The sequence below is a fragment of the Dasypus novemcinctus genome, chromosome 5, assembly GCF_030445035.2.
Source record: "Dasypus novemcinctus isolate mDasNov1 chromosome 5, mDasNov1.1.hap2, whole genome shotgun sequence".
Classification (NCBI taxonomy): domain Eukaryota; kingdom Metazoa; phylum Chordata; class Mammalia; order Cingulata; family Dasypodidae; genus Dasypus; species Dasypus novemcinctus.
The window spans coordinates 14,939,783-14,951,950 of record NC_080677.1 but is presented as its reverse complement, the minus strand read 5'-3'; the positions used below and the strand labels follow the sequence as shown (position 1 = coordinate 14,951,950).

Sequence of the window (12,168 nt, the reverse complement as noted above, 5' to 3'; positions counted from 1 at the left end):
GTTTGTTTGTCATCAGGTCTCCAGTGACTTCAGGGAAAGTGTTAACTGATTATTAACCCAAATGTAGTCTTAAAACCTGCAATTTTCAGTCACAGTTTCAAAAAAGCACATCAGTTTCCATTTCCAAATTGCAATGCAGAAAAGAAGCTTGTTTACTAAGTCATTAAAACCTACGTTCTGAGCATATCTATTTTGTTTTGTCTGGAGAGCCAAATGTTTGATGTTTCCATATTTACAATTATAATTAAAGTTATCAACACCAAAAAAATAGAGAAACAGAAAAAGAGAAAACTTGAAAGAAGTCCCTGTTACAAATTGGGTTCTACTCAGTCCTGGAAGAGAAGTCTCAGTGTATGTGGGGAGAGGCAGACCCCTGAGAGAAAACACACACTCACATACATACAAATACACACCAGCACACACATACCTGAGAAAACTCAGTAAGAGAAAAGGGTCAAATGTCAGGGAACACACCAGTCATGGTAAATTTGGACTTAAATAGAAAATCCACTTTTCTAGTCATTTTCAGTAGTAAGAAGAGCAATGCTAACTTCATGTTTGCAGTGAAATCCAAATCAGTCACTTAGTTATCAGATGAGACATCCCTCAGGGTCATTTGGTCCCATTTTGGGTCTGGAAGATGTTCAGGACATACTAACTTTTTGCCCAATCTTAGACTCGCAGCATCTCCTCCAGCCCTACTGGAAACTGCTTTTATCCCTGTACATTTCTGGGTTCCAAGTTGGAGAAGGACTTTCCTGTCTAACCCTTCCAATCCTCCAGGTTCTAGCCAATGGACCATTTATTGCCAACTTGGCAATCACTTCCTTTGCCCTTGGCAGGCATTTCTTTGACTCAAGGACCCACAATCCTACCTGCCCCCTGGATTAGCTCACCTGAAGCATATTCATCTGTCATTCAGCTACCTTCAGGGTAGTCGGCCTTCTAGTTTCTGAAACCTTTCAATGTGCCAGAGAGCAGGTAACTGACTTGGTAGTAGGAACCCTCTTTCCTTAGAGCAGATATACTCTAGGAAAAGGGATATCTGCTCTTGAAAATTGAATCTCTTCCTATTCCAATACCTTATTAATTTTGGCTGCAGAATGAGACAAGAGTGTGTTCTCAGTTTGGTGCACAGTCAAGCCTTCTTGGGTTCAGTTATTAGATCTATCTGCTTCCCTGATTTCCCTCTGTATCTCATCACTTAAATAATATCCGGTCCAGTCATCTTTGAGAATCCTGTCTTTGTAGCATCAAAAAGAATTCAAACATATATGAAGGTGGGCTGACATAATTCTCTCTGAGGAGAAGAGTAACACTTTCTCCCACAGTCATATCATTTCAAAAAGGCTTTACATATTTATTCATTTTTGTAGGGAAAAAAAGAGAAACTTAGGATAGCAATACTAGATGGTTTAATAACCAGCAAACGTTTCTTTCATCACCTTGCACTGTAAACATTTCATGGAGACTGGAAAGTGCTGCTGCAGTCTGGCTGTACCAGCTGGGCAGAGCTGAGTGCTAATGACTTCAAGGTGAGACGTGCAATTGCATTGGGATTGAATCTTGTCCTTGTCCTTCAAGTGAGCCATGGACAGTGAGTTATTTTATCCCATGAAATTCTGACCAAATGTCCAGCTGAAACCAAGATATTGGGTGCAGGCTGATAGCATGGGAGGAGTAAACAGATGCTCTGCAGTCAAGTGTGTAGAATTTGGCTCTGTCTTTTACTGTTGAAAATTTGGAGACAACTTACTTCTTGCATCCTCAATTTCCCCATTTGTAAACTGAGAGGCACTCTGTGAAGAGCAGCCAGCACAATGATTAGCATACTAATGGGTACTCAAGAAAGAATGGCCATTTGACTTTAATAAGTACTGTTTAAAATAGCAAGTCTACTCCATATTTATTTTTCAAGTTAAGTGCTACTTCTTAGAAAGGAAGGTAAGAAACTGATATTTACTGATTCTAATTTGTCTAGAATTTATCTCTCTAACATATTTATGAAGGGAAATTTTTTTGTCTTTTCACTGTCATAAATTTAATTAACATTCATGACATCTGGCACAATCACTTTCCTAAAAACCATAATTCAGCACAACACACTCAGTCTTTTTGAAAAAAAATAACTTACAATCACTTTGGGAATTGTAACTTTTATTACTTTTTAGCTTAGGTGATGACAAGGTCTTCTTACTCCTCGTATTGAACAACTGCTATCAAAAGACCATCTGAAACTGATGACAGATTTCTGGTGCTTCACTTTTATTTTGAAATTTAGGCCTCAGAAGTCTCTAGAAACAGAGGAGCCTCTTTACTGGCCAGGCCAGGACACAGTCTGGTAGCTGCTATTCGAAGCCAACATCAACATGAGTCATTGCCACTGGGTATGTATCATGCTTCTTCGAATTCCTAGGTACTCAATATTTAGCCTTGTTTTTCTTATTATGACTCCTTCAATACTCGAGATTCTGTGTTTCTTCTCTATGCTGAATCTACTCCCCCAACCCTTTGCTCCCATCCTCCCCTGCGCCCTCTGTGTCTTTCCCTTCCTGCTCATTTCATCCTTCTCTCTTCCTTCCCTGCTCTGTGCTCTTCCCAACCATCAGGGCCATTCCTCTTTATTCTATTCAGTGACTTAGTGACTCATGGTTTAACTGACGGATAGTTTTCAATATTGATAGATACAGTTTTAAATTTATATTTCTCTTTTCCACATTTGTGCAGAAAAGAATTTGCATAGTCTCCATACGTAACCTCAACTACCTCTTTCCAAAACACTTGCCAATGGTATCAAGGGAAATGAGGTGAGAGGGTCTAAATGGGTTTAAGTATTTCTATTATCACTACTGGGAAGTCAAGGCATGGCAGGGTAGTCAGTGTCGAGTGCTCAGGAAAGGATTTCTTCACTCAGAAAGAATCTTTTGCCGTGAAAATGATGGCAAAATGCCCAAGAAGAGTTAGAACTCATTAGAGAACCATTTAGTCCTCCTCTACTTGTCCAAGCAGGAAGGAGTTAACACCCAGATAAGTCCCTGGGATATTAAGGATGATTGACTTAGAGCTGGTTCACTTTTAGTTTGATCTTTTGAAAGTAATAACGCCATTATGTCACATGGAAAATAAAACCTCAACAGCTTATATTTTTTGTGATGAGTACACTACCTGCCTTTCAAACTGCTGCATTAATCCTGGTGTCCTGTCAAACAACCATTTTCCAGTCATCGGAGAAATTATCTCTGGGCGGCAGACTCAACCACAACGCTGTACTTTTGTCTGTTTCAGCATATAATGACAAGATTGTGGCATTTCTTCGCCAGCCAAACATTTTTGAAATGCTGCAAGAGCGTCAGCCAAGCTTGGCAAGAAACCATGCACTCAGGTAGGGGCTCGTCCCTCATCCCTGTAACTCCAGGTCTCTCCAGCTATTAATCCTGGTGGGCAAACACCACTGTGGAGAGAGAGCAGGTGCTTATGGGTATTTTATTTATGCATTTAAATTATAACTCGAATCCTCAAAATAAAGGGTCCAGGGGGTTCAAGTACTCTGGAAAGTAACACAGTAAAAGATCTATATTGTCAGGTTACATTTTATTTATATGATGCTAAAATAATTCCACTGATTGGAGAGGGCACAGAAAGGAAGAGAAAAAACTTTCATAAAAAGTTATTCATATAAAGCACCATGTAACTTATTTTTACATTTGAAATGTAATTATTTAATGCTCAACCCAACATTGGATGACCATACTCAAAAGTAAGCAAACACAGAAACAAGAAGTATCATGTGTGTACTGACTATTTAAACCCTATTGTCCAGTAGGGCCATTCTCTTGCAAGTAGCTCTGAAACTCTGGATCACTCTGTGTGGAACAGTACTAGCCAGCCAGAATGAGAAAATGAGAAAATATCCCCTGAACTCAGTCCTGCCGTGTTTGTTGTCCAGGGCTGTTGGAACAACACCACAAACTGGGTGACTTAAAACTACAAAAATTTATTGTTTCACAGTTCTGAATGCTGAAAGTCTAAAATCTGTAGGGGAGAATCCTTTGTGTCTTTTTAGCTCTCGGTTTGCAGGCAATCCTTGAGTTTTGATCTCTGCCTCAGTGGTCCCATGGAGTTGTCCCCTCTGCCCGTGTCTTTGATAAATTTCCTCCTCTGATGAGTTTACCAGTCATAGTAGATTAGGACTAATCCAATTTGTCTTTACCTTAACTAATCATATCTTCAAAGAACCTATTTCCAAATAAGGTCTAATTCACAGGGCCAAGGGTTACGACTTCAACTTATCTTTTTGGGTGATGCAATTCAACCAATACTACCTGCTTTCCCACCAAGATATTCAGGCATCTCTCTCAGTTTACTACCCAACTTTCAAAAGCCAGAGATGCATGGTGGTTAGGAGTGTGTCTTCTTCGAGTCTGAATTCTCGCTCCACTACTTAGGGACTATTGACATCGGCATGTTATTCGGTCCTCTCCTCTTAGTCTCCTCATCCCTGAAATGGGATCATGATGTGGATATTGTAGAGATGTTTAAGTGGGGATGTGTAAGGGATGAGCAAAGTGGATGGGACTCCAGTCAGTGATGGCCTCGCTTTCCATTTGGTGCGGTCTTTGGATTCTGGCTAACACGTGTAATACTCTACTCCAGGGTATACAGTTTACTCTTCTTCCCTTCTGCAGCCCCTTCAGCAATGCTTCTTTTCTCTATGTTCTTACTCTTTGTATATGAGAACCAGTGTCCTCCCAACTTCCCATCACCCCAACTACTCCCTCTTCCTTCTTCACCTCTACCTCTAAACATTTACCCCTTCCCTTTTCTCCCTTCAAGTCCTTCCTTTTTCTTTTCCCTGCTAGGCCCAAGTTTGGACCCTTATCTTCTCTCTTCATGACCTCCTAGGGATCTCTTAGAAGATACCCTTCCTAACCATACTATAATCAGAGTTACCTTCTTATAGCACAGGTCAAATCATGTCACCTCTTCCTTTCAAAAAATCTTCCATGGCTCCCAAACAAAGTCAACATTTCTAAGTACAGTTTTTTGTTTTTGTTGCTTTTCCCCCTCCCCTTCCACCCCCTCTCCTTCCCCATCTCCCTCCTCTGCCTTGCTGTTTTTGCTGCCTCTGTCCATTTGCTGTGTGATCTTCTGCATCTATTTCTCTTTTTGTCTTTTCGTTTTTCTCCTCTGGGTTACACTGGGATTCGATCCTGGGGACCTCAGATGTGGAGAGAAGTTCCCTGTCTCTTGCACCACCTCAGTTCCTGGTATCTTTTGCTCCTTGCCTTGTCTCTCCCCTTCATCTCTTTTGTTGTATCATCTTGCTGCATGACTCACTTGTGCAGGCACTTGGCTCGCCATGTGGGCACTAACACACCATGCGGGCACTGGCTCACCATGTGGGCACGGTTTTTATTTTGTTTTGTTTTGTTCTATTTTGCCAGGAGGCCTCAGGGATGAAACTTGGGTCCTCCCATATGATAGGCAGAAACCCAATCACTTGAGCCACATCTACTTTCCTAAGTACAGTTTTAGACGTCTCCAAATCTGGCCCTAACCCAACTCTCCATCCTGCCTCTCGTATTTTCCACCAGCCATCTTCACCTCCACCAAACTGGTTGTGTATCCTCCTGCCTTCTCCTTTCCTGGATATCTTCTCTTCTAAGGGCATCTCATTCCATTTTAGAGGCTCAGATCAAATGTTCTCTCCATTGCAAAGACTGGTGATCCAGGCAGACTCCAGTATTTCTTTTCCCTTGCCTTAATAGCTTTCTGTTTATATCCCCAAGGTATTTTCCCCATTATCTCTTATATTATATCATTTACTTAGGTCTCCTACCTTACTGTGTGACCTGCATCTTCCCTTGTCTTTCTGCCCACTTGACCTTCTCAGAACCTGGTGCTCTACTTTGACCATGGGAAACATTAATTACTTTTCGAGTGAGTTAAAGGTCTTTTTGTATAAACAGATAAACTTTAACATGGGTAATTGTCACTTCCATTTATGTCTCTATTCAAGCTTCATTTTGGTGTCATGGAAAGCAAGAACATAGGTCATTCATTCATCGGCTGCTCTTTGACCCAGTATATAAAATGTAAAGGGAATTTTCAGGTGACTTACCGAAGAGTTGGAGTATCTGAAGAATTCCTGACACATTTGCTACTCTTGAATGTTTTTTGTGTTACTAATTCCCCTGCTAAGTAATGAGTTCACTGCTTACTCTTGGGGGGAGTTTGAACCACCAAAGGCACTAGAGTCACATTTAAATCTTTTTTTTTTTTTAAATAATCTCCTGTAGAAAAAACAGGAATGTATTTCCAAAGGAAAGTTAACTGTTTTCAATTCTACTGTGTGCCATCTATCACATTATAACAAAATCCAAGAAATCTTTAAGGGTTGTTGAAGTGTAAAATTGAATGGCTATGATTTTCCAGAGCTGGGGATACTTGGAATCAGGGCCTGTTGGAATTGTAAAAGCCTTGGAAATTATCTAGTATGGAAAGTAATAGCCTTTTTAAGGTCCATTTGAGACTCTGATGAAAGCTGTTTTGTACTCTCACCCACTTATAAACATAAACCTTTGCATAGTTTCCAATGGTAATAGACTCCAAAGGAACCTTGGACCCCTGGTTAAGAACCCAAATATCTCATAAAAAACAGAGGCACCTCGATGACTATCAGATACTGTGAGGTCATGGAATTAAAAAGGCAGAAAGAAAAGAACAAGAATTTGGTCTTCACGGAGTCAAGCTCAAGGGAGCCAGGAGACCAAGCTCTGCTGCCTTTGATAGGGCCTCTACATATCCCCTCAACTGTGTTTGAGGGTGACTCGGCTCCATCTTAAAGGGTCAAGAGATGGAAAGAAAATCGGCTCTCTCCCTGACGACACCCAGATGAAGAACTAACTGCTTCCTCTGTGGTGCCTGAGAGGAAGCTTGGCTCCCGTGCCCCCTGATCAGGCTGTTGCTATGGACTCTCCTTCTGGGGCCCTCAGGGTCAGTGGAGGATGAGTTCTCTGCAAAGGGTATACAGCAGACAGCAATGAGCAATCAGGAGGCCACTCATGGAGGGGAAGATGGAGCCAGAAAACCCAGTGGTGGAGGACATCTGTTAGATTGAAGGGGCAGGATAGCCTTTAAGGGGCATGACAGCCATCCTCATTCTTCCCTCCAATTAGTATTTTCATTGTGCCACTCTTCTGAATCAGGATTGTATAAGGACTGTGAAGGCAGTCACAAACAAAACAGATAACCCCTGCTTTCATGGGACTTAAAATCTGTTGAGGAAGGTAGATGATAGACAAGTTTTGTTTTGTTTTGTTTTTAAGCCAAATATATAACTACAGTGTTAAACACCACAAAGTGCCATGATGAATATGAACAGAATCCAGTGATTATGGATCATGTGCTGGTGCAGAGGATAAGGATCCACCTTCTAGGCAGAATACAGGAAGGACTTTTTTCCAAATAAGTGACACTTAAGCTGAAACCTGCAGAATGAGAAAGCTTTGTCCCCAAGACACAAGGAGGGGATGGGGAGCTAGTAGGCAAAGGCCCAAGGCAGGAAAAGGTTGATGTAGCTGAAGAATGAAGAAGGCCACTTTGGCACAGGGGCAGGGGCAAGGGGGAGGAGGGATCTCAGTGAAGCTGGAGAGGGAGGCCTTGTCAGCAGTGGTACGAAGTTGGGATTTTATGTGAAGTGCAATGGGAAGAAATTGAAGAGATAAGAAAGATGATTGCATTTGTGTTTTTAAAATGATCATTTGGGCTGCTCTGGGAAGAATAGATGGGTAGCAGTAGGGAGGATGGCAATGCATCAGCCTGGAGCAGGGGCAATTTGGAGGAAACTATTACATGAATTTATGGGAAAGATGTTGGTTGTGTGCGGATGGTAGAATATGGGTGGAGAAGGGGGAGCAGCTGGAGGTGATATTGTGGATGCAAAACAGCAGCACCTGATAATAGCCTGGCTGTGGAGGGTGAAGACTAGAGAGGCATTAAGAACAACAGCCAGGCTTGATGATGTGATTATTTACCAAGACAGGGAAGAATGGGTGAGACACTGGTGTGAGTCAGGGAGGGAAGTCGAGGATTGCATTTTGGATGTTGCGTTTCAAAGGTCTTTGAGGGCAGATGTCAAGGGCTTGGGTGGCTAAACAGATCTGAACTCTGAAAAGAGCTTAGGACTGGAATTTTCCTCCTGGGCAAAGGCATATATATAGGGGAGGCGGATGGCGTTCTTGACCTCAGATGAGATGGAATCCCAGGGCATTCAGAAGTTGCAGGCAGCAGTTGTGGGCTCTCAGTCCACTCGGGCTGTGCAAGATGTTCATAGACATGACAGAGGATGCAGTGGCAGGTGGTGAGCCACCGGAACTCCGGGAAACTGTGTGTGGAAACTGCCCTATGGATCTTGTCCATGGGTAGGGTGGGGTGATAGAACCACTGCTCTGGGAAGCTGAATTCTGTGACTGGGGTCAGCTCTTTGCTGTCCTTGAAGTTGTGGCCCTCTCTGTACTTCTTTTTCCCCAGGGATCCTTGAAACATAGGGAACTCTTAGAATATGCTCTCCTTTTCTTCTTCAGGCAGGGAGGCCAGGGCCTTACCCAGAGGCAAGTTCCTTGGGGCAGCAGGATGATCTCCCCCGCGGCACTGTCATCGGGAGACCATATAAACTTGAGAGTCATTAATGGGACTGAAGTCAATAAACTAGAGGATCAGGTCCAAGAGAATCTTCCAAACAAGAGGGCTATGAGGAAGTCTCAGGATTTGGAGGGTAAAGCCTAAGATGTGGAGCCAAGGATACAGAGGGAGAAGCAAGTGGTAAAGGAGGTAGGGTGAATAGATCTTTGCCTGTGCATCCACCTGCTCCTTGCAAAAAAGGTGTATGGACAGGCCAGCTCCATTTTTGCATCCAAACCAGAGAAGCTACTATGAGCATCCCTCAGGTATGGGGAATAGTATTTACTGCATTGGTACTTTACCTATTCTGCAAGCTTGGGTCATGATGCATTTCTCAGTTTAATCTCATTTTGTTTATCTTCATAGAGGACAAAAAAATCTCCCTTTTCTGTTCAAAAAATCCCATGCCAAAGGGCCAAGGTGATTATATTTTTGCCTGAAAATATGCTATTTATGATGACCTGGAATCATGTTATAACCAGAGAGAGGAAATTATGTCTGCAATATTTTTGAAAATAGATTTTTAAAATATCATCCTTACGTTACCTTTGGGGGAAACTAAAGAGTCTATGGTATCGCTCTGTATTATTTCTTAAAACTACATGTGAATCTATGACTAACTCAAAGAAAAAAAGAAAAATGTTGAATATTTTTTGAAAATCTTCCCAGATTTCTGCTCCATTTCTTTAAGGACCAAATTTCAACTCCTTTGGAGCATGCATTAAATGCAGTGATTCCTGGCTATGGTGTTTGTAACATTTGAATCATGTCAGGGCAGGGACAAATTAGTAAGTTAAGTTGGTCAAAACAAATGCTATTTAGTCACAGACACACTTGGAAGAATTTCCCAGGTTGCAGTTGGAGGTTGTGAAAAGGGGTCAGAGCATGTGAGTTGTTTCTAAACAGGGATGTATTGATGCCTGTACTCTGACCCAGTGGGAAGACCAAGTCTCATCTCTTCTGAGTCTTGCGACCCTGAGTCCAGTGGGTCATCACAAATTCTCCCTCAGGCATAAGATTTCTCAAGAGACTCGCCATTCACCCTTTCCTCAAATGAATAGTCCTTCAGTGGTGCCATTTTCTTCCAGCTCCACTCCTGTCCTAGCTACCCAGGAACCTAACTTTGTTGTGTTCCTCAGCTTCTGTACCTATGTGAGCTCAAGAAAAGGCGATCCCTTCTAAAATATCATGTGCACCTGCAGTAAGAGTTGAGAAGACCATTGACACGCATTGGTGTTAGAACATTGCTTGTTCAGCTATATTGGAAGAGGGGGAAAAAAGAGATCAGGAGAGGATTTATTTCTTAGTTTCTGTTTTCATGTATAATTCTTATTTTCTTTCACTCCATTATTCTAGGGAGAAAATCCATTATATTCGGACTGAGGGTAATCATGGGCTTGAAAAGTTGTCCTGTGATGCTGATCTCGTAATTTTGCTAAGGTAAGGGACTAAGCCGTAAAACAAGTCTGAAAAAGCACCTGAAGAAGCCTGTTCACAAGGTAGTTCTCCTACAGTCCAGCCAAAGTGAAAGCGAAGGGACTTAAATGCTCACCCTTTGTTCTAGACAATTCTGATGGCTGTAACTGGAGTAGAATGACCCCACGTACTGCCTGTCCATCTTCTTCACATTTAAAAATGTGAAGCTACATACAGAACTTGATGGAAATGTTGTTGTAGGATTAATCAAGGTTTTTTAAAAAGCACTGAAAATATGCAAGATGGTATGTGCCTATCTTTTTATACTACCTCTGAATCTGATTGATTTCGTCACTTTGTGAGAACTATAACTTCTCTTACCCCAATTCCTGGACTCTTTCTCCTTGAGAGAAAAGTGTTCTTTATGCAGGAACTAACTTTTGTTTTTCACTTTGCAGTCTCTTTGAAGAAGAGATTATGTCCTACGTCCCCCTGCAGGCTGCCTTCCACCCTGGGTACAGCTTCTCTCCCCGTTGCTCGCCGTGTTCCTCACCTCAGAACTCCCCAGGTAACTTGGATATCAGGCATTTTACCTCCTGTATGTGCAGGTGGAATGAAGGGGAGCTGCATATTTGTCCACTCTCCTTTTTGCTTCCGTCTCTCACTTTTCACTGTCTAAACCCAAGGTCAACAAACCGTCACCTGCTGTTGGACTCCCCGCAGACTAAGAATGTTTTAAAATTTTGTAATGGTTGAAAAAAAAAGCAGAAGAAGAGCAATATTGCATGATGCCTGAAAATTATTTAAAGTTCATATTTTGTGTCCATAAAGTTTTATTGGTACCCAGCCATGCCCATTCATTTACATGTTGCCTGTGCCTGCCTGCCTGTTACAGCTGCAGAGTGGATCACAAGAGACCTTGTGACCAGCGAGGCCTCAAGTGTTTATTATCCAGCCCTTTAGTTTGCCAACCCCTACTACATTCCAAAGGCACTTTCCAAACATCTCAAAGGGAAGTGCCCTTTCTGAAATATTCTGCCTAATGATGCTGAATTGTATTTGATACCAGTTTGGGTAACTTTTTCTTAAGTTGTAATGGGGGGCACCTATGGTTACTAGGGACCACCATAATGTCCCCACAAAGATTCCAATAAGCTTTCTTACATGACCTGAAATTGTTCCCCTTACGTCTTCTTTTTGTATTAGAATGAATTATTCGTGCTACAAAAATTCTTTTCTAGGTATTTTGTATTTTAAATGGGGGAGTATATGTTGAACGGTGTAGGGGGCAAAGAAGATATTATTTCCTGGATACATCGATATCATTACCTTAGGTCAAATCCATACCTCCAAACTGAATCCAGACATTGGTGCATTTTCCCCCATGGTTTGGCTTGCATTATCACATTGTTGTAGGTCTCTGTGATAAACTCAGATTTCTTTTTATAACTAGAGTTTAAAATGTTTAAAGTGAAAGAGGTTACTTTGAAAAGTCTAGTAACTCCTTATCTCACTACCTTTAGAGTCAAGTCCAAGCCCGGCTTTTAAAGCCAACGGAGAAACTCAGAGGAGAAAGAGTGCAGCAACATGCTCTATCCCTCAGAAGGGAGGTCTCACTTGGAATTAATATCACTTGGTATTGCCATACATTTCTAAAACTAAAATATCTGTGAGTTTGGCTCCTCCAAATCATGTTGTTCAGATCCATCTCTTAGAAGTAGTTTGATAATTGCTAAAATCTGTCTTTAAAGAAAATATCTTCTTGTCACTTCCTCCAAATAACTGAAAACTGAACCAATGACATCAGAAAGGAAATACTCCACGTTGCCTCTGACATGCAACATCATTGAGATCCCATTGCCTGGATAAAGGAGGACCAGGAGCTATGTGAGAGCCAACCTCAGGATAATTGCCATTTCCAGGACCCATGGGGTAACCTAATTTGGGAGAACAGAGGCTTCCATTTGGGAGGAACTGCTTATCTGTGTGAAGATCTGCCATTTTGCTGTAGAAAGTGTCCAAGCCTGGTAATGTGTCTACACTCTGGTCCACAACCTTTGGCAATAAATT

At 41.8% G+C, this 12,168-nt stretch overlaps 1 protein-coding gene across 5 annotated transcripts in view; it reads left to right on the top strand.

Annotated features, from left to right (window-relative positions):
- The window catches only part of HECW1 (HECT, C2 and WW domain containing E3 ubiquitin protein ligase 1), a 442,767-nt gene that overhangs the window by 360,430 nt on the left and 70,169 nt on the right, over positions 1-12,168 (top strand). For all 5 annotated transcript variants that reach the window (XM_071215076.1, XM_071215075.1, XM_058296745.2 and 2 more), the window contains 4 exons: positions 2,282-2,387; positions 3,286-3,382; positions 10,039-10,122; positions 10,557-10,666. In XM_071215076.1, coding sequence (XP_071071177.1) covers positions 2,282-2,387; positions 3,286-3,382; positions 10,039-10,122; positions 10,557-10,666 — 397 coding nt within the window. The remainder of the gene's footprint in view (positions 1-2,281; positions 2,388-3,285; positions 3,383-10,038; positions 10,123-10,556; positions 10,667-12,168) is intronic.